This window comes from Melozone crissalis, unplaced genomic scaffold, assembly GCF_028551555.1.
Source record: "Melozone crissalis strain CALT ecotype California unplaced genomic scaffold, PUWL_Pcris_2 ptg000056l_1, whole genome shotgun sequence".
In the NCBI taxonomy this organism is placed as follows: Eukaryota; Metazoa; Chordata; class Aves; order Passeriformes; family Passerellidae; genus Melozone; species Melozone crissalis.
In genome coordinates, this window is record NW_026535834.1 from 2,910,801 (window position 1) to 2,934,549 (window position 23,749).

General features: G+C 39.8%; 1 protein-coding gene across 1 annotated transcript in view; it reads right to left on the bottom strand.

Annotated features, from left to right (window-relative positions):
• Positions 1-1,342: 1,342 nt before the first annotated feature.
• The window catches only part of NUDT14 (nudix hydrolase 14), a 58,899-nt gene continuing 36,492 nt past the window's right edge, over positions 1,343-23,749 (bottom strand). Inside the window, exons 3-5 of the mRNA XM_054286757.1 lie at positions 17,491-17,555; positions 12,524-12,761; positions 1,343-2,605 (exon numbers count right to left, since the gene is read on the bottom strand). Of these exons, the coding sequence (XP_054142732.1) occupies positions 2,365-2,605; positions 12,524-12,761; positions 17,491-17,555 (544 nt within the window). The 3' untranslated portion in view covers positions 1,343-2,364. The remainder of the gene's footprint in view (positions 2,606-12,523; positions 12,762-17,490; positions 17,556-23,749) is intronic.

The following is a 23,749-nucleotide window of genomic DNA, read 5'->3' on the forward strand; positions in this document are numbered from 1 at the left end:
ATGGAAGCAATCCTGTGACTGTTTTGTGTGTTTGAGAATTGCACAATGCAGGGATGGTGAGGCAGAGCATAGGGATGGAGTCCAGCATCCCTTGGGGTGTGAAGGTTTCACAGCCACTGCAGCCCCCCAGGAGTTTGTGGGTGTGTGCCCAGTGGAGCCCTGGAGGAGCAGACTGGGAGCTGGGGACAATGCTTCTTGTCTGGCTGCCTGCATCATGGATGATGCTGAGGGAATGCCCAGCTCATGCCACTGCCCTCCATCACCATTATCCACGAGTTTCAACTGCCTAAAACACTCTGGAGCCTGTAGGTTGTGTTGGTGGGGTCACCTCAGAGCAAGCAGAGCACTGATGCCACCCTGCCATCCCTGTGGCTTCCTCCACACTGCCACGTGTCCCCCTCTTCCCACAGGGTGACCTCCAGCTCTCACCCCACCCTGGGAAGGAGCAGGACCTCGGGCCAGGTTTTGGCAACCCTGGCACCGCCCCAGGGAGGTTTGGTACATTGAGGAACAGTCACAGCGCCTTGGAGGGGCAAAATATTTTATTTTTCCCAATTTCTGCATTATACAGAAAAAAGATTTTTGACATGTATGCACACAAGCTGCTGTGTGACCAGTAATTTTGGTGGAATCAAACAGAAACTTTGGTTACTACAGCCTGGAATAAAAGGCATTATTTATTCTATGGACTGTAGTAGTTCATAAAGGCCTCAGCAGCAATCAGGACACACTGTACTAGACAGAGCAGTGGAGACCCCACCTTGAAACACCTTCCAATGTAAATACATCAGACAGACAGAATTTATTTGCTTCTCACAATAACTCAGCCCTTGACTCACCATGGACCAGGCCCAGCTCAACACAGCTGTGTCTGAACTTCCACAAATAGCCTGACTCCACAGGCAGAGGCTGCTCCTTCTTCAGTGGCTTTCCAAGGACCTTTCCTCCCTATCAGGAGGAGAACCAGCAAGCAGCAATTCTAAATGCCCCTTTAAAAAAAAACTTTTTTATTTATACACCCATTGAGATAAGCAGTGATTTAAAATCAGCCACTGGACACCATCAGACACCTCTGCTGCATTTACTTCAGCTGTTAAGTTTGAGTTTGCATATTTGCAGCTCTCTTCTAACCACACTTAGCACCTCAGTACTCCTGGAGGCATTTATAATCTGGGCATGTTGATTAAGTCAGTGAATAACATAACCCAGTGCATAATTAAATTGCCAGACTTCATTCTGTTTCATTCATGCTCTTAACAGTTTCACATGACAAACAGTCCACATCCAAACTACACTGATAGAACAAGTACTATATGTTCTAATTAGAGCACTTTACTAAATCAAATTATTAAATCAAGATGTTGATGTAAAGAGCCATTCCTCAGGATATCTGTGCAGGTTGCACAGGCTTTCATGTAAACTGCACAAATGATGATAAAATCACAATAAAGCACTTCCAATCATTAGATTCCAAGAAGTGTTATCTGAGGGGTAAGTCCCATTCCTCCCATTTGGTGGTAAGGAAATTGAGACCACAGCAACCTCAGAGCAATCCCTTGTGTTAATCACCTCATCGTCAAATTAAAAGAATTCGGCCTCTCTGGTCCCGCTCTAGGGGACAAAGTTTGATCTGATTTATCAACTATTGCCCATAAAGCAAACAAAGCAGCATGTGTTCCAGCAGAAGCCCCCATCCTTCACCCCTCCATCCCCATCAGTGCTGCCCAGTATTGTGATGGGAACAAACAAGAGCACATCACCCTACAGCTGCTGCACTGTCAAGGTGACATGTTAGCAGGACTTACAGACCTGTTTGTTTATGAAATAAAAGTTTGCATGTTCAGAAATGCAAAGGCCTCCTCTGCACAGGAGCCACACACACAGAGAAAGCTGCTCCCTGAAAGCTGTGCTGAACTCAGGAACCTTGTTAAGGTATCTGTGACTATTAAGGTTTGCTGCTTTCTTCAAAAAAATATCAAAACTGACAATGAATACACACTGCCAGTATGTAGACATGGTGAGAGGCTCCTGGGGCAGCTGTGCTGAGGGCTTGGGCAGCTCCTCAAAACAGTGCTGTGAGAAAGGAGATCTGGACACGTTCAATTAACTGCACAAAAATCAACATTTGATTTTTTAACTGCACAAAAATCAACATTTGCCTCTCCAAGGCAAATCCTGGCCCCAGCGATTCCAGTTAGTGTTTTGCTAATAATGGAAATTGTGTGAAGATTTTAATTCCGATTATACTTCTAAGTTTATTTAAAGAAAACTTTGTGAGAAGTTGAGTTGATTGAGGCAGGCAGATTTTGCAGCTTTCTGCAGGCACAGCACCAGCAGAAAAGCTTTCCTTAAAATCATGGTGCTTTACTTTTTGGGTAGTTTAGGTGCTATGTTGTTGTGGAACCACATGAAGCTGAAGATGACACCCATTGTCTTCGGGAAAGTCTCATCATAAGCAAACTTCATGGATTCTGCTAAAGGTATTTCCACAACTTCTATCAGCTCTCCTTCTTCAGGCTGGCCACCTCCTCCACTGGCTCTCATCTGGTCGTTTACTTCTGCATAAAACAAAGTCTGCCTAGAACCTGTCACACCAACTCCAGACCTGCAAAAAAACAGAGAGGAAACTCTGGTTTAGACAGAGAGAAGGCATCAAGGAGCTGGGAATGGAACCCTGGGCCCTTCATGTGTGAGACAGAATTATTGAGACAGAAATTGATTGCAACTTTCAACCAGAAATATCAACAGTTTTGAATATAGTTCCATATAAAATAGATCCATCTTCAAATGTATTCCTTGGAAATATGTGATTTTGGGATAAAATAAAAAAAGAAAAAAAATTTTGCATTGGTGAACTGTTGTCCTAGACACACTGAAGTCAACAGAAGTTCTTCCAGCTGACCTCAGGGAGAGCAAACTGCAGAATGACTCACAGAGATGCACAAACAAAAGGAGGAAGCTCCCCAGTCTATCTGTGTGCTGTCGTGCTACATTTGTTTGCTTGTTTTTACACAAATATTTAGATTTTTTACTCTTAAGAGGATTATGTCCATTCACAGCTGGAGTCCTCCACTCATGGACTGGATAGGTAAAGAAGGGAAAGGCAGTCTGAGACTCCCTTTCTATCCTTCCTGAACTTTAGCCCTGACCCAAATGGACCACTGTAAGCACGCACATGTCCAAAGTAATTCAGTCTCCCTGCTAAATTTGCTTCAGTGGATTTAGTTGAGGATATTTTAGATTATGTAGTCTTTCTTCAGCTAGACTGCTTGCTGTGTATTATACTTCTTATTTGTTAATCCTCTATTTCCTTAGGACTATTTAATTTAGGTATTATTAAATAAGGGATAAGTAGATAATCCACTCATTTAGTCCTTCCAAGAAAATATTCACATTGTAATTGCAATTTCTTCATTTCACATGATTACAAGCGACTTTTCACATTAAATCTGGATCCAAAGTTCACTGAAACTATGAATGAGGCATTAGGGCAAGATGAAAAATTAGCTTTCATATTATTACACATACAGAGGATTCTCAGATTTGTAGCAGTGTTATGATCTTAAGAGTGTATATCCAGATTTACCCAACCATTAGTCAACTAAATCTTTCAGTTAATCCAGCACACATCACACCCCAAAGCAGGAATTAATCATTTGTCTCTCGGTTTTCTAAGAACACTGGCAATTATTTTGTTTGAGGAATTAACAGTGACTAGAGAAGTTGGTTTCTAATAGTGATTATTGAAATTGGTTTCTTACATCAATATACACTTTTAAAAAATATTGAATAGGGAGTGAATCAGTGAATTCTTTTCCTAAAATTACTTCTGATGCATTCTGTGAATTTGGACAAGATGTGTCACCCCTCCAGGATCATTCCTGTACATCTGTGTAAAGAAACTTGACCATCTTTGGCATTTTCAGGAACTCTAAAGGTTGATATTGGACCTCTTTCATTCTGTGCTCATCACTTTATTCCAGGGCTAGAACTGGGGTTTTTGATCCATGTTTTAACCAACTTTGCAATACAAAGAACGCAGGTAGCTGGTTGTCACAGGTTCCATGAAAAACACAGGACTGTGTATAATATATTTAATGTCCTGTTTTGTAGTTTTTGGTTTTTTTTTTTTTTTTTTTTTTTTTATTATGAGTGTCAAGTCTGACACCTTCCTCTGGGGTGCTCCACCTGGAGACCAAAAATTATCCTAACTTGAGTACTTCCATGTACACTTGATATTATATAAAGGTTGTATGAAAAACCAGCAAATTTATATAAGAAGTATTTCTACAAGAACGTTCTGGCTTGATTATTTACAGCATAATCTCCTTCTATAGCACCTGTGACCATTTCCTTATGAAATAGCTGCAGCTGTGAAATCAGTTCACTTTCCACACATCTTTTCTCTAAAGTAAAGGAAAACCAATTTCCAAGGTGCTACACTGTAAGACTCAGCCCTTGCTACCACAGTTCAAATAGCAGGACTGATTTCCATATGGTGTAATTTCTTTGTACTTATTCACATGATACTCCCTTGTTATGAAATAAATATATCAAGAGTAGCTACTACACTTAATATACTTGAAAAGATGAAAGTCCTGGACATAAAGGTCTTTCCTTTGTTATGATGCCCAAAGTTATGGTATTTCTTCACATCTATTGACATATAATTAACCACAGAAATGAACCAGAATTTCTAACAATACAAATTCAAAGGAGGACATACCCACATGGTCATTCTCTCTTACTTGATTATCTAACTTTCTCTTCTCTGGTGCAACTTTGCCACAAGATATCAGCTACAAAGTAATAAAAACTTCCAAGTGAGCTATAAATAAAATGAAAGAATGCTGGTATCAGTACTCATTACATTCTATTCTACTCTTTCCTCCCCCAAACCAGCAAATCTAACATTTCTAAGCCTACCTAGAACTCCTTCACTATTGAGATGGTGACTTTGCAGATTGTTGCAGGATGTTATTTATAAATATATTCACTGCTTTAACTTGTTGTCTAGTCTCCCTCAAGAGAGTTGACAGTTCCTCTCAATTTGATGATAATAAACTGTGAGGAGCTGTTGAGTCCTTCAAGGGCAGAGAGACCTCAATGAATTAAGAGAGGAGCAATCACCACCCATATGGAGTTTAATAAGGACATGTGCTGGATTCTCTCTCAACATCCTCACAAGGTGCAGCAGAGGGACAGACAGCCATCTCCTCACTCCTGTGGCAGCAACAGGACCCGAGGAAACAGCACAAGGCTGAGTCAGGAGAGGCTTAGGTTGGATATTAGAGAAAGGTTCTGCACCCAGAGGATGTTTGGGCACTGGAACACCTCCCCCAGGGCAGTGGTCACAGCACCAAGGCTGACAGAGCTCAAGAAGCTTTGGACAAGGCTCTGAGGCACAGGGTGTGACCCTTGGAGTGTCCTGTGCAGGGCCAGGAGCTGCACCCAATGATCCTCGTGGGTCCCTTCCAACTCAGAAAATTCCATTAGTCTCTGATTCTAAAAGACCATTTCAATGGTTTGAGAAAGAACATGAAAGATCTAGAAATATACTTTTTTTCTTAAAAGAGGCAAATACCTTTTCTCACTTGCTCTTTCATTCTCTAAATGCTCTTGTTTACATTGCCAGTTGATCATTTTTGCATCGATCCACATGGACTGCCCTTTATTAAATTAAATATTCTCCAGTATTGCTTACTGATGTCTTTCAGGACATTTCCAGACTGCTAATCTATCCTGCTTGTCCTTAGAAAATTGCACAAAAATCAATTCTATTCACATTTTGTCTGTCTTAGTACCTTTGGCTTTTATAGAAATCAAAAGTTAGGTTTGTTGCTTTGAAGCTTTTCAGGTAGAAGTAATAAAGTGATTTTCCATATAACCTTGCAAAACATTGTACATTTCAGTGATGTTGGGCACTGGAAGAGAGCAGAGGGAGAAAGTGAGTCTGACTGGTGAATAGGCTACAGGAATATTATGTTTGCAGTGTGCTTTCAGGTTTATCTCACCAGGAATTTTCTCTGCTTTTGCACAATGACCTGTACTTTCTGAATATGCTGCTTAAGGAATTTTGATGTGCCTTTAATCCTGTCTATATTCCTCTTTCTGCTACAATCTTCTTCTATCCCTCATCTGCGACATACACTTTTCCTTACCCCAGTATTTCCCACTACAAATAAAAAACTTTTGCCATGGTCTGAAATGAGTCACCTATTAACAGATTACAGCTATATTCATTAGCTTTGCATCTGTGGAAATCACAGGGGTCAGCACACCCGGACTGCAAGTGATGAGTTTCAGCCTGGGAAAGCCACCTTGCTGATAAAGGTGCCTTCCTGCGACAGGAGAGCCTTGGCTGGGGGAGGGTGGGCAGGTCTGAACTCAGGTCTGAGCCCAGCACCAGCCCATGGTGAGACTTCAGGCTTCAGTGTCAGTCCAGGGTTTAGCACCAAACCCAGCAGGTCATGGCTCACACTGACCCAGACCTACTAAGCCTGGCTTGACCTCAGCTGGCTGCTCCAGCTGCATTCTGATGTGTCTGCACAGGGCTTGGCTTCTGTGCCGCTGTGGGACAAAGGCAAATGATCTACACAAAACACAGCTCAGTTTTCCTTGCCTCTTCATCCTGAGGACTGGTTTCCTCTGAGGAGCTGATGGTCATTCCAATTAACAGCTCACAAATATCCTTGTCAAGTCATTAGGGCTTAAGCTCACAAGTCCTGTAATTTCAACAGAGAGATTTTAAACCCCAAAACTCTATTAGCACCGAACTTTCTGCATTGCTTCAGACAGTTAGAAACCTCCATTACCTTTGACAACAGCAAGTCTAGGAATGTAAGCATGTCAAAGTAAGGATACCAAAGTCGTATGGTTTTTATCACAATAGTAACTTATATATAAGTTTAACACATCAAAACAAGATTGTGTGCTGCCTTCCCATATTTCATTTTGAATAGAACACTCAAACAGTGAGATTAATTCATGCTATGGCTTTTAAAGCCCTGGGCAGCACACTTTTAGGCAATGCCACACCAGAGGAGGAGCTTCTGCAGAATGACTGTGAAGCACTTCTCTCCTGCCCAGGATGGGATGGGCTGGCAGCACCAGGCTGTAATTACAGTATTTCCATCTACTTCCTCCTCAGACCTGGGGAAACACAGGAGGCAGACCGTCACTCCAATCTGTTTTTGAAACACAGCAATATCAGCTACCACAAAGCCTTTGTTTAACTGCTCCCTTTTATCAAATGCACAAGGAAATACACAGTGCTCGAAATCGAGCTCACAAAATGGGACTTTTCACTTGTCCTAAGTTCATGAGCATAAAGATACAGTACATATATTTTTTATCAGAAGAGGGAAACAGTATCTTATGGCTTAAAAAAAAAGGTTTAGAAGTGTCTGAAGCCACAAGTGAGACTGAGTTTGCCAACAGTCAGTGAGTTTTTTCTTCACAATGAGTGTGCTCATGTGTGCATGTCCACACACAAACACGTTGCTAATCAGGGCCAAAATTCAAAGCTTTGGTTCAGATTAGCTTTGCCTTTTTCTCATGTCTGGGTGCTCGCCTATGCCAGCCACTTGTCTCATTCATAAGTATCAAGTTTGTAAATATTGTATTTTGAATTTGAAGAAACAAACATGTATGAGAATATAAACAGTATTTTCTAATCTCCTCCTCTGCTACAAGATGGGGAACAAATTAATTTATCCTTGTGAAGACTTATGACTTTAGTTCAGATTTCTGACAGACAGCAATTAAAAGCTAAATTTCTTGTAATGTGTTAATATTAAACAAATGTAAAATCTATACACAATCAAAATTCTTATCAACACAGAAATATATCCTTTTTTTGGTTTTAATCTTACACAGTGAATGTCCAAATTCCTGAAAGCAATGTATCCTTTTCTAAGACACAAGCCATCTGGATGCAAAATTTGGGTATAGAGTGAATACATAATTCATGTTTACAAATAAATGTGACACAAATCTCTGTTATTTATGCTTAAATCAAGATCTACTTCGGCATGCAACATGTAAACTCATGATCAGTGACATGCAGCTCCCATTGTCACTTCTCAGGACCTTTGTACAGTTCTGACATTATAAGCGGCAGGTGCAGGAAAAAAGCACAGAGGTAATTAACATAAAATTATATTACATTATGCCATCACCCAACAGGTGTACTAGCAGGTGATCTTTCTAATTATAATGCACTCTAAGATTTTCAAGGCTATTATTCTTTCTACATAAAAACCTGTGAATACAAACCATTTTTACCTCATTGCACAGAGGCTAAAAGCCATGGCACAGTAATTGGAACATCCAATATTAATTCTCTGAATGCTCTTCTTGTACACTTTGGGAAAAGAAATCAAATGTAGGAAGATTAAAGTAAGTACCTATTTTAATATAGTCAGTCCTTTAAACTAATCCATCTGATTTCTTTGCAGTGGGGCTGAGAACCTACAGCTCCTATTGTACCCAGGTCAGAGCCAAGAGTTTTTCACAGCCTCTGGGAGAAAATAAAGATGTAATGAAGGGAAAAGGAAGTTTAACTAGCAGCTCTGGTTCAACTCTACCCTGATGTTCTGAGGTGTTACTGAAGTCCAATTAATTTTATAAATATTCTTCAGGACAACCATCATTTTCAAGAACTAAAAGAAAATACTTTGCAATAGCAACAATAACATCAATGACAACAACAACAAATTATTTCACTGTCCCTGTTAGCTGCTGCCATAATTTAAACTAACCTTTCTGCAATACCAAAATGAAGTTACTGGATGCCAAGCACAAAAGTAGAAATTTGTGATGATACTAAACTCACCATACAGGCTGCAAACAATGCAGATTCTTTTCAGAATGATCCCTCCTCTGTCTACACAGCAACATGAACCATCTGCATTTCAATTCACCTCCTGTCTGACAATTTTCTATAATAGGAGTAGATATTTCTGATTTCCAAAGTGTGATTTCTCTGCTCCTCCAGTCAGTTCCTCTAAATATGTTTGTGTTTCTTGTTATCTGCCCCCAGCCCGGCCTCCCTCCCTCACCCACACCATACTGTCCTCCTGCTGCTGGAACAATTTGTTCCAAAGATTCTTACTGAAATGGCCTAAATTCCCCAACTCCTGGCTTCTCTCCTGATTCCTCATTGACTCCACAGCTCCTCTGTGGATCATTCAAGGTAATTAAGTCTGAGATCTGCTTAATTCACTGTCTGACTTCTATGTGATGAGTATTAAATCACTGGAGCTTTGACAGAGCTTAATCAGGGGTCCAGTGGGTTACCTGCATGTGTATGAATTACCTGTGGCAGTACTGGGCTCACACTTTCCAGCTTAGCTGAGAAGCACAAAAAAAAATCCCCCAAAACTGCTACAGGCCCTGATAATAAATGAGGAAAATCCCTGCTATCTTCAGTGGAGATAACCTATAAAGTTATAGAACAATGTTGAACACAGTCTAAGTACTTTCCTCACTTCCTTACAGAGAAATCTCTTCTACCACAATGAATGTACTTTCCCCAGGTCCATTAGTTCTCAGCCTATGATTTTTCTCTGCATTGTTCCTTCATCTCTTCTTCTTCTTTTGCCACTCAAGGTTTTCATTTTCATTTCTTCCCCATAGTCTAAGTTCTCCCTATGGATTGTCCATGCTCCATCTTTCTTAATCCATTAGGCACAGAAATGTATTGACTCCCCTAGCCAAAACCATTTCTCCCTTTACATTTGATGTGTCTTTGGCTTTCATGCCCTTCTGTCAGGTCTAACTCGAATCCTGCTTTTATTCCAGGCAGACAATTTCCTCTGATGATCATGATTCCAGCAAGGGGTGTCATTAGGAATACAACTCCCTGCTTTCAGATCAAAGGCTATGATGACACAGAATATGGACAGGAGGTTAATGACAATGCAGAATCATGGAATATTCTGAGTTGGAAGGGACCCACAAGGATCATCAGGTTCAAATCCGAGGTTTGAGATAGGGGAGGCATTGTGGAAGAAAAATTACATCAATAATGTAATGCCTCCGCAAAAAAGGCAAACCACAAACTCCAGTGTATAAAGAATGATCTGTGAGATAATGCTTCCACTCTCTCCAGGAAAGCCCCCACTAAAGAACTGTGCTTCACTTTGGGCACTAGATTTTTAAGAAATGTGCAGACCAGATGGAGAGAAGGCAGAGGACAGCAGAAGGGATGATCAGCTATCTAGAAAATATGATCTGAAGAGAAAGACTAAATCAATTAAAATAGTTTTGCACAGGCAAAAATAAAATAAAGGGAAACATGCTTTAACAAGGAAGTGGAAGGGGCAGAAGTGCTTCATGTCCACTGGGGACAGAGGAGTAAATGTCAGTATTGAAGTAAAGAAAGGGAAATTTAAGCAAGACATGAAGGGAAAGTTGCTTGTGGTACAGACAGACAGCACACTTCAGACAGAATGCCAGAACCCTCCAAGAGAGGCCACAGAATGGTCACATTTGAAAAAAAGCACAGATGCACATTTGCCACAACTGGTGCCAGTCCAGCTGAGGCTGATCTTTGGAAGAGGAGCCATCTAGAGAGAGCCCCCCAAAACTCTGACCTGGGGCACTGGATCAATAAATAATGCAGAGCAGCTATTACACAGATTGCTGGGATGGGAGATAAGGGTACAAGTGCAGGATGCATTGCAATTATAATGGCATGCATATGCATTAATGCAATGCTTTATGCCTGTGCTTTGTATTGACAGTCACAGCATGAAACAGCAGCAAAATCCACTTGGAAAAACCTGCTGCACTTAGAAAAAGCCCAGGAATTCTTATATGTTGTGCAGTGATTACAGAAAAAATGTCCTTAGGAGACCATAAATGAACTGATTACTTCCTTTCTTTGCATCAAATCCTCAAGGATCAGAAAGATGCCAATCCTTGGCTGGAGGAAAACAGGACACTCCCAACAAGAATATTTGGAATAAAATCCTAAAACTAGAGCATGGGAAATCATACAAAAAACCCTGTGAAATATCATCTTTGAGGCTTCAAACTTTCATATTAATTTAAAAATGTAAAAATTATACAGGCCCTTCTGACTTCAGCATGGATCTCCATGGGCAGAAAGCTGTGTCCACATGGACAATGGAGGATTATGAGCTGTTTGCAAAGGTCTCAACAAAGAAAACCCCAATTGTGTACACTCTTCACAAATCAGTGCAATTAAGAAAAAAAAAGGCAAGCAACTGAATGAACAACCACCTGTAACATATAAAGACATTTATCAACACCAAAACACAGAGAATTTTAAACAGATATAAATCATTAATATTGAGTCAAACTTCTGCACTAAATCTCCAACCTTCTACAGGAATTGTATTCTGCTTTTCCTCCTTTGCATTTGTATGCACATACATACATACACATACATATGTATATATCTGCATGCAGCAGCCTGTCAGTGTCACCCAACCTATGAAATTCTATAGACAGCTTTTGCTCATAAATCTGGAAGACACTTTTTCTTTCAGTAGAACAAACCCTTAATCTGGTTTCAATGAGTTGTAAAAGACAGCTCCTGTGATTCACCCCCTCCCCTCAACAGAAGCACTGCTTGTTAATCCAGCAGGAAATAACATTTGCCAGGATTGACAGCTGTGGATTTGTATTCAATTCCCAAATTAAAAACCAATGACAGTGCCTAGTTCAATGGAGTTGTCAAGTAAAATAAAGAAAGTAAAAAACCTGCTGCTTTCTCTGTAAAATACAAACATACATACATTTTGGATAACAATACTAAAAGCTGGGAATGAGATATAATAGGATTAAAGCTGTGTGCAAAGTTTCTCTTTGTTTTTTTTTCACCAACAACTCATGTTTTGTTTTTTCCACTTACATATTAATTTTTCCCTTTATTCCTAACACGTTTTAAAACATGTTAAAATCTATTTCAATAACTATTTGTAACCCTGCAAAAATAAAATGTAATAATTTTGACAGTCAGATCTGCAAAATCTTCATATACAACAATAATTATTGTCCAATTCAAGGAAGCTTTAATCACAGACCAAATATTATGAAGAGATCTAATGCCACAGGTTCTCATGCTTCTGAAAAATCATGGTAAAGGTTAATCAGAGAGCATCGTGGGCAGTTTCTATTGTTAATCTGAATAATAAGAATCAGAGATGGAAAACACCCAGTATAGTAAAGATAGGCTGTTTTCTAGTGCTGTAACAAACTCTGAAGAGCCCAATGCAACTTCTTCCTCTTGTAACAGTCTTTGGAATAAGTCATAATAGTATGATTCTTTCTGGGAATTCAATCCCATAATTATCATACTGATTATATATTTCTAATTCCTTACATTTCTGCAAATACTCCTCTCACTTGCAAAAAAATTACACCTTTCCTGTACCTTCAGATGTCCACGTTCCTCCAACACTGCTTAAACAAGGCAAGAGGGAACACTCAGGCCACTTCAGCAGTCTGTGAAACAATGAAATGCTAAGAGTTGTAACTTGCTGCGCTTTACCTGTAAGAAGTGATCCTCCTGAGGTCTGCAGTGGAAACACGATAGCCACACTCTTCCAAAACTTCCTCACATGCAATTTCTTCTAAAGAAAGGCCTGGCTTGTCCACAATGCCAGCACAGAGTTCATAGGTCACTCCAACCACAGCAGGTAAGGGATTTTCCAGGGAAGGGAAGCTCTCCTTGTCCCGATTCTCAAACACTTGAGGCTGATGCCTTTCTATTTCACACATGTAAACAGCTTAAAAAATCCCAAAAGAGAAAAGAAAAAGAAACAAGGGGCAGTGAGTTAGTCTCTTTATATTAAATATAAAAAAAGGTTGCAGACAAATTTTGCCTGGAAATTAACAACCATGAGAGTACTTGAGAGTAACAAGGAATTCAGCTGTGTTATCTGTTAAAATAATGACACACAAAACTGGAATTTCAAAGAACAAAGGTTCGCTTGCCATGTCCGTAAAATTATTCTTTAAACTCTTACTTTTATTTACATGAACTGAAATGAATTCATGGACACCTTAAAATAAATAAAAATTGAAAAAGGAAGCTAGTTCATCCAAGAAATTGAAGTGCCAGAAGCACCACACAGCTCCCATTTGTTGGGCAATGCAGATATTGCGATTTAATTTAAACTATGCAGTTATCTTGCAGGAAAGTTGGGTTGCACATAAAGTACCATGTGCACAATGATGAGTCTTTCAGCCTGTCAACTCAGCTGTTATTTAGAAAGGGTATGAAAAGCATGTAGTTTGTTTGAAAAAAAAAATCCTCTTTTGAACATACAGTTCCTTGCAGAGATTCCTGTGTGGGGTCTGAAAAGGACTTCTTGAACTAATCTACAAACAGCTGCCACTGTAATGCACTCCTAAAGAAAGTGCAAATGTCAGATTTTAGTCCTTATTTAAGCAAAATCTCTCACTGATGTCAAAAGAAATTTTGCCTGAGTGAGAACTGCAGGACTGGATGTCAACACAGAAAGAATCCCTACTGACAGACAACTCCAGATCATTGCAACTTTAATATACAGGCATCATTCCACTTGTTTTTCCCTTGAAATTTCCTTATGTCTATCCCCTTGCTTTTCATGAAAGCTTTCCAAGAGAGTGTTATAAACCACCCTATTTTAAACTTTGAACCTATTTTTATTCCATTAAAATACTTTACATACATATTTCAGATACACATAACATGGTTTTCAAATTAGTGTCTCTTTTATTTCCCCTTCTAAATCTTGAAGAACTGATAAATAACAACTGAAGTTTAAGAGGCAACTTTTTGTCCTTCCAGGTACAGTAGCTTGGTATTTCTTAAAAAAGGTCTCTGGAGAAATGATGTTGCATAACAGTGAAGATCCACAGTGACTTTTTAAGCACTTGGTCTCTGAGGCAGAGTCCACACCCCAGCAATTTGTGCCTGGGATCTTTCTGCAGTGCTCATTTTGACACCTCAGAAGTGCAGAATAGCAAGATCTGCACTTGAAAGGGAGATGTCCAGATCAGTCCAATATCCCAAATCTAATCTTTCTCCAGAAGTTAAAACTTTCAAAGCTGCTACTCTTAGATACATCCAGGTCTTTGAGATTCAAATAGGTATGGATTAGAGTCTCCATTTCTTACTTGAGAGACGTGAGTTAAGAGCTCAGGTTTTTTTTTTTAAAGTGTAGCATGAAGCCAGAAAAAAAAAAAACTCCCTGCCAGCTTTAAGGGACAGCTCCTTGAAGGGTGTCTATTGTCATTATTCCAAAAACTTCTAAAAGCTAGGAAAATTATCATAAATGACAGCCACATCCAAGATTTCTCTGAGACAAGCCAAATCCTCTGAAAGTTTTACTTCTTTTTTAGTACTGACATACCCATATCAGATAGTTAAAAAAGGAACAACACATGCATCCCAATAAAGGCTTTGGGCAGGATAAAACAGGATACAGGTAAGAGTGTGGGGTACAGACATATGAAGCTGTGATGTGAAAGTATTAAAAGTCTTCTGTATCCCTGTCATTCCATCAGGCACCTGCCATTCTCCTTCTTCCTCAGCACAACTGGGCCCCAGGTAGATCAAAACCTACATTCCCAGAAGGACCTAATTCAGCAGTCCTCTGCAGAGCAAAGTCCTGTGATATGGCCACACTTCAAGCCCAGGAACAGTTTTTCTCTGTAGATAAGGAAGAAAAGAAGCAGTACCAGCCACTTCTGTAAGAGCTCAAATATTAGAGCATTCACCAAGGAGTCTGATTATGAATTTATTATCACCTGGCTTCAAAGGTTCAAACTCAATTGAACTCTCACAGATAAGCAAAGCCTGGAAAGCCAAGCTGCCTTCTCATGTCAGGGAACAGAGAATCACCCACAGCTCTCTTGAAGGTGCAAAACTGACTGCACAAGTGATGCACTGGATGATGAAGAACTGGATGGAAAAGCAGTGTGTGACCTACTGGCTAAGGCACATTATTCAGAGGGAAACCTGTGACCCTCCTCATCCTCACCAGAAGTTGTGATCTTACTGCAAATTCACAGAGGCTGGAAAGCAGAATCCAGAAGCCCCAGCACAGTCACCCACCCACCTGTCCCATGTCTGCTGTTCCCTTGTCTTCCAATGCCTCCTTGGCCAGGAGCTGCCTCTGCACCATGGCTGGGCTGTCTCCTCCATGGCCAGATGGACACGGCCATGAGCAGCAGCACAGTGAGGAACCAACCTGTGCCAGGGCAGCTTCTGGCTGCTCACCAGGAAGAATGACAACAGAAAGGGTTGTCAGGCCTTGGAAAAGGCTTCCCAAGGAAGTGATGGAATCCACATCTGGACTAATTACTCTGGAGCCACTCAGCTGTAAGAAAGTTTCCACTCAGTGGAAAGTCCAGTAGAATTGATGTTCTCACCTTCCTTTCTGTAATGTGGGACAAAGGATAGATGGTTCAACCAAATGGAGCAAATAAGATCACTGCTGTTATTAAAAGCAGCCTTTGCAGGTGACACATATAGGGACTTGTTTGCTGTCCCCAAACAGAAGAAAACAACAGTACAGACTAAGGAGCCAGTGGGGTTTGGCTGTCTGGGAAGGCGCTGGCTCCTCTCTAAACTTCTGACTGTGCTTGTGTTTTGTACCTCCTGAAAGGGAAGATGGCTTATGATTCAAATCTTTGATACTGTTTCTTGTAAGTCAGTGGAAAAACAAACATGACAATACATTGAAAGGTCATGATACTTACAGTTAATAAACCAGAGCACATGTTCATAGGTCCCAACCCTAGCAACGTATCATTTTATTATATTTGAAAATGTGTGGTCAATTGCCTACCAAAATAAGCATTGACCAATACCTTTGCAAATTAGTCATGGGTGAGGCACATATATAGAGATACATGCTTATCTTTCTTCTCTCTGCTCCTCCCAAATGTGTGATTTCATGACCATTCAAGATGATCTAATCCCAGAGCACACTGTTTGCCTCACTGGTTGTGTGCTTCTGCCACCCTCAAGTCAGCGTGAACTCCTTCAGCTCCCTGCTCCTCAAAACCTCCTGTCTGCAGCCATTCTGCTGTGGCTGCATAAGGGCTGCTGCTGCCAAACAGAATGGGAGGGACGAGTGCCTTTACAAGCAGCACAGCCATCAGTGGGAAAAGCTGCTCCTGCCAGCACAGCCTAGGGAAGGCGAGCACACATGGCAGCAGCACACGTGCAGGGCCGTGCCTGCAGAGCGAGCGGCAGCTGCTCCCTCCCAGCAACGAGGGATCGCCTTCCTGGTGGGACCCTGGTGGGAGCTGGCAAGGAGAAAAGCCTCAGCCTTTGTCTTGGCTTTGTGGAACAGGCACCAGAGCAGACAATAACCATGGAATGGAGATGTAATTATAAATATAGGGATGTGAGTAAGGGCAGGGCATGGTTGTGATCACTGAAGTGCTGTGGGGTATCTGACTGACCACTGTGCCTATGGCCAGGTGTCTGAGCAGCTCCAGCCTCTGGAATGGTTTCACTCCACTCTTTTGAGGCTGATTTGACACTTTCACAGAGATAATGCAATGAATGTGTTGCTGCTCTGCACATATATATATACGTGTGTATATATATATATATATGCATGCACACACTTCTCCCTGAGATTGCCTCAAAGAGAGCAAGAGCTGTGGGAGCCATTTGTTCGCTGGCAAATAAAAGACAGTGGATTAGTGATGAACAAATAACCAAACACTTTATACAAGTCAATTAGCACTTGATGAGAAGGATGCACTCTCGATGTAACACTGCTGCACAGCACTGGAGAGGCTGTAATCACTGTCAGGAAGAAAGGGCAGTGTGACACTACCCTAGAAAGTTTTCTATGAAGTCTACCATGAGCAGTCTTGAAATGGTCTCTTAGCAACAGTCAGTGAAATACCTTGTCATTTCTTTTAATTAAAATGCAGCGAATATGCATTTTGTTTTTAACTTCCAGAAAGTAAATAATGCTTTGAGTTAAAAGAACTGACACAAATAAAATATTTATTAACCTAAATTAATAATAACTGGTAAAATGAAGTTGTCCACATACTGGTGAAAAAGCATACAGTCCTGAATCTCCCTCATTTCAAATTCCCAACTATACAATGCACAATAAGACAGTACAAATAAAAATAATATTTAAGACAGAACAAAACAAAAAGGAAAATACTGTGCTTCTGTACAAGCAGGTCAAGAAGGAACTTCAAATTAAAGCAATTTCTTGCATGATCATTGTAGAGATGTTTGTAATTTCATCCAAAAAAGGACAATAGCCAGCCCAAGAGCAGAATGTAAGACTACCCTGATCATTCGTTTCATCTGTAATGGAAATTTCTCTGGTTAGAAATTCTCACTGACTGAAAAGGATGGGCTATCATACAAAGAAACAGAATATAGAACAAAGATTTTATCACCACAGATGCACCAACTTTTAACTGCTAAACCCTTAAAAGCTTGCTTCACTAGAGAGCAAAAGTAAATGTAAAAAGGAGGATTACCTGGGCGGAACTGCTTCACCACAACAAAGCACTGCCGAGAAGTATTAAAGATCAGGATTGACACACTGAGGAGGAAGATAAAAAACACCAAAAGATCAATGCTTTATGAAGGATTAATGCAGAGCTATTAAACTTCCATCTTGTGAATTTAATTTCAACTACATAAATACACGTAAGATTTATTACTAAAGCCACAACACAGCAAGGTTCTTGTCCAAAATCCATATAGAGGGATAGATCATGTTCCCAAAGCCCATGACAATTTTGTTTAAAATTAAGTCCCTTTTGTCTCCTGGTATGCAAATAAAGCACCAATCAATTCCTTTTTCCCAACAGGAACACTACCACCACCCCTCTTCCAGTCTAGGAACACTGGTACTAGACAGCAAAAAATCCTTACAAATAAAAACATTTTTTCCCTTTATATCAATCTCAAATTAGGATAGTCAAAACCTCAGGCACAATCTAGTCTCATTCAGAGACAGTGACTCCTGTAAAAGCACAGAGCATCTCCTATCTGCAGCTACTTGCTGAGCTCAGGTTTCCAAACAGACACCATCCAAGTCCAATTTTGTACAAATTTAATCCAGTAGCTTCACCTGCTACACTCAGTGGTTCTTTGGTTGCTTGCAGAACATGCCATGGGGACACCTGATGGGCTGAGCATTTGGACATGTCTGGATGTTCTGATATAATACTGATGTTCTCTGCTTGCCTAACACACTCCCAGGTTTTACTAGTTTAAGAAAATGCAGACAAAAGTTTTTCTTCTTAGTTGGTAGCCCACTGCCACCTGAAAAAACAAGTGTATATTTTGCTCATTACCATGGCAGCATTCTCTCATTTGTTCTGCCTCACTGTATGCAATAGAGATGTTAATTCATTATTCCATGAATTCTACAATGGATTAGACTCACAATGGCATATTTGCAGGGCTGAGTCAAGCTTTCAACTTTCCTTGTAAAAGAGCTGTATATTTATTTTCACTATTTGATTTAATAATGAGTTCTCAAGCTGCCAAAGAAAATGCTATCTGATGATTATTAAAAACAATGTTAATGTTTATTATAATAATATATAAAAACCAAAACAGAAGGGAAAAGTCCAGATGTTAATATTTATATTCATGCTTGCTATTCTCAAAGACCTGTACTGCATATTGATGGCTTCCTGCCCTGGGAGATGCCATTTGCAGGCAATTTTAAAGCAAAGGTTTTAGCCTTCAGAGAGGCTGGAGGAGAACATTCACTCTGTTTCCTGGCACTAAGGTTCTATCTGGAATATCTGGGAGTTTGTGCTGGAAGAAATGAAGTTAAACCACAGACCATAATATCTTTAAGGTTACTTAAACATTATTCTTTTATTCTTTGATTTTTTTTTTTTCTTTTTCATGACTGATCCTCTCCCCAAAGCATTACTGTCTGAGGGCAACACTGCTCTAAATAAAAGAGGAAAAAGAATTACTGCCACCAAATCTTTGTTGTTTTGTCCACAGGCACTGCCTGAAAGTGGAGAGAGCAGCAGCCTAAAGCTGCTGATGGAGAGTGGAAGCTTCCTGAAGCAGATGGTTGCCCTTTACCTTTCTTTACATCCACCACCCCAGGCCCAATCTTTCCTTTGGCTTGCCTTCTTCAGCACGTCTCATTAAATAACTCATACCAACTCATTAAAAATGGCTCAGCTATTAGACATTATTTTTTCCTAGGAGTCAATCACTTGAGATTTTTATGGAACAGATGGGAAAATTAAAAACAATCTGTCAGAATTAAGGAACAAGATCAAATTAGCTGGAAAGGAGTAGCAGCAAGTTATTACAATTGTCTGCTTCTCACACCATCTTGAGATGAGAGGGTACAGAAATGGCACAAATCTGTAGAACTTTCTATTTAATTACTTCTAATTTTCTGAGAGACTGACAAACAATTTTGAACAGAAATTTACATCTTTTAACAAACCACAACATACAAGCTCTAATATTTTCTGTCGGAGTTGGAGACTCATGGAAGAGAAAGTACAGAATTACACCTTCTTAGAAGGGGGGTAACACTGGGAATGCCATTTGCTGTTTCATTGTTCACAAGAAACAACATAATATGAAATATTTCCACAGGTCACCATGTCTGTAACTTCTGAAAACCCACTGAAGGCTGCATTCAGGACAGTTATCTGAGTATTACACAAAGTTAGAGCAAGACAGTTCAGCTGAGCTGAGTGGAGGAGCCTCACTCCCTTTTTCAATGGGTTTCCTTGTAATGACTCAAAATGTGGGTTCACATTTGGGTTCACATGATTGGTCTGGCCTATAAGGAAAATATTTATCCTCTGGAGTTTTAAACCATCATACAAAGAATTCACGACAAAATCAGTTTAAGATTGCTATTTTTACAGATGATACAGGCTACCAAAAAGAACTAATACAAATGCATTAGTAGGTCCAAACACATCTTTCAGTGGTGCCATACCATGGGGCATTACAGAGGTCTTTGATGCTTCAAGGTAATTCCCTTCAAAATATTACAACCAGATCTATATTAGAGTATTATATACACAGTTTTTAAGTGAGGAGTAAACATATAAAAATTAAAACATCCACAAGGACTTTTGTGAGCATCTCCACAACTAAAAGGTACAGAAAAGAAATGAAGTAGTACATTTGGGAAAAACACATAGAAGCACTAAAAAAAAAAAAAAAAAAAAAAAAAGCCCAGCCAGATTCCCTAAAAGAAGGCAGTAATACTATACAAGAATTTAATCTAAAATGAATAACAAATGTCCTAATGTAGCAATAGGCTTCTTTTCTCAAATAAGAGTACAAGAGCACTTTTTTATTGTATTTTACAAAGGAAAACAATACCCAGATATAAAAGGATCATGATAAATCCCAAGCTTCCATCCATGCCTTAAAAGAAGCTGTAACACCTCTGCACTAAGGAAACAGCAGTCTCAGGTGTTAGAAGGTCTCAGCTCAGACCTTCTAATCTTTACACTTTTTGTGGCAGATTACTTTTACCATATTCCAGAGGTGTGGATCTTTGCTGGCTACTCCTCCAGCAGCTGACGCTGGGGGAAATCAGAGGTGTAAAGGGAGAGCTCAGGAATGCAAATACCACTGCCCAGTGAAGGAGACTCAGCTCCTCCACACCACATCTGTCACGGCTGCACTAGGGACTGCAACCAAACAGAAAAGGAACTTCTTAAGAGATGACAGGGTGTGTAAAGTGTCTTCCAGGGCTGGTGAAGACCACAGACCTACTTAACCTTCAGCTCAACCTTGTCCTCAACTTACCACTGCAGTGGCTCCCACTCACTTTATACATTAAATAAATCACTACTCTAATTACAGCAGTTCTCCCCAAAGAAAGCATGCATGTAAACAGCTTACTGTGCAATGATGTAGAATATTGTTCTTTCTATAAATATGGGAACAATTAGAGTAGCTTTAAAATATTTTAAGAAATATATGTACCTAAAATGTCACATACAAAGAGCATTTAACCTGTACTTGAGCTGTTGTTGTACTGAAGTTTGCAGTTGAAGTGTGTCTGTCTTGGCACACAATGTTTTCTGAAAGGGATTCCAACTATTCAACCAAGGCTCTCTTGTAGCATTTAACCATTTAAACTTCAAAAAAGCCCCAAGTGAAACAGGTGTTAGGATTCATGATGGATATGTGACTTCCCTAAACTAAATCAATGTGCAGAAATCAGAAGCTAACCCAAGGGCCCTGCAACATAAGAGTGCAGAACCTTAATTCCTCCTCCACCTTTAAGACTTTTATGAAAAGAGAAAACACCTACCTGAATACAACCTTTACAGCTGAAAACACTGCTGAGAATAGTTTAGAAAATGACTCTATTGTGTGCCACAGAAAACTACTTCCACAATTTTCCTTCCCCCAACATAGTACAGCTCTGTATTTACTGGAATCACAGTAACTGATGTATTGTGATATTCCAGCTCAGCAGACATTTAGCAGAAATACTACAACTTCCCACTCAAACCTGAGAAAGGAAGGTGGTGTTTCATGGAGCAGCACAAGACATGCAGCATTTGACCACAGCAGCTCTGAGGTAGAGGGCAGATGAAAACTGACATCCTTTTAAAATGTGCACACACACATATGGACCATGCAAAGTTAATTCTTTTAAAATCCATCCCAGAAACTGAGATCAGCAAATGAACTTTACCACAGCTTCTTAAATGTGTACTTCTAGGGCTATAGTTAATCCACATGCAACTGCTGACACTTACTAATTGCTTTTCATGAGACAAACTTTCAAAAGCCTTTAATAAACAAAGATGGATTCAGTCTTTCTTTATTCTCAGATGTGGCCTTAATGCTGACTTTACAAATGTGAATTTTTAAACTAAAAATAATTTTAGAAAATTCCCACAGTACAGCAATAGCAAAGACAAGGACAAGACCCCTGTACTTCTGTCAGTGAGCCAAGACTCTCTCAAAGCTGGAGATGACTTTTAATGACAATATCCTGCATTAATAACTAAAATACTAATACATTAGGTAAATGATGAGGCAACACAGGCAAAGAAATTGACCTTTCTTAAATCTTTGTAAGAGCAACTCGGGAGCTGCTTGTGTCAAGCATGGATATGTGTGTGACACACCCAAATTGTGATCAGAAATGAATAGTGGAGAATAAAGCACCTAAAAAAGACTGATATTAACATTGAAAGCTAAGACTTCTGAGCTATTAACCTCAGCCACTTTCAGCTACTTTTAAAGGTTAAAAAGTATCTCAAAATTAGTTTAAATCTTGTAATACTGGTACGTGCTGCCTACAAACAAGAATCTCAGCTCCATGGGGGAGACTTCAGGAACTAATGATGTACGATTTCTAAAAAACCACAACAAACCAACCAAACCAAACCACCAAAATCCCTCCAATACTACTACTACAGCGCCTGCAGTATTTCAGTTACCATTTTCAATAAAGACAAAGAAAAAAGAATGGCAGATTCCAAAAGGAGACACAAAAATGGCATGCAGGAATAAAAGCAAGTAAGTGATTTAATCAGCCCCCTTGACTCTCAACAGATATTTGGTTTTAAAATTCCCTTTGATACAATCAGAAGAAAATAATCAAATATACTGTGCAACCACAGAGGTATTTAGAGATGCATTCATCTCTGCTGGAGAGCATGTGAATATAAAACATACATTTAATATTTTTGCCCACATAGCTCATAAATGAGAAAATGTCAAGATTTACGAATCATACTAGATGAAAAGTTAGTAAGAAATAAATAAATAATTCAGAAATCCCATAATTGTTTTAGCTTTAAAGTATAAATATGTTTTTCTTCTTGAACTTATATGAATTTGGCTTTCTTTGTTCATAGAGGGATGACAAATTGATTATTCATAGTTTTCTATGTCAAGCCTATAATTCCATCTAGTCTTTTTAAAATATCGTATTTGAGAAACACGCCAGATCACAAATAAATTATGTTTATAAAATGCTAAAGGGCTGGAATGGACCTTAAATATCCTCTACTCCCCCACTGCCACAGACAAGGACAGCTCCCACCTGACCAGGCTGTTCCAGGTGTTATCCAACCTGGCTTTAAACACTTCCAGGCTTGGGGCATCCACAGCCTCCCTGGCCAACCTGTTCCAGTGCCTCACACCCTCACAGTAAAAAACTTCTTCCTAATATCCAACCTAACCTTTCCCTCTTTGAATCTGTACCTATTGCTCCCTGTCCTGTCATTACAGCTCCTGACAGAGTCTCTCTCTGTGGGTCCCCTTCAGATCCTGCAAGGTGCTCTGAGGTCTCCACACAACCACGTTCACATTTGTGAATGTGTCCTCTCCGTGTCTGAATCTAAAATGACTGTGTTTTCAGTTTGAAATGATAATCAAAAATCACCTAAACCTGTTTGAGAGCCAACACTCAAAAGCAACCCTTTGGGAGGAGTCAACCTTCAGGAGGGCATGCTTCATCTTATTTCCAAATTATTTTTGATGTCTATAAGAAAAAATTGTATGTAGCTCCTGTGCCACTTTTGTATTCCAATTTCCCATCCATTTCACAGCTGGACACATTCTGAAAACTTCCAATGTGGTGTCTAAAGTGCTGTCTTCTTCCTTTTATCAGCACAGCTCCCAGCACCTTAAGCCAGAGAAAACAGCCCCTTCGTTTTCAGAACAGAGATGTAATAAAGCTGTACCCTTTGATTACTCTCCAGTGCAATTCCTTTAGTTTCCCAGAGCTTTAGCTATAATGCAGATAGTCCT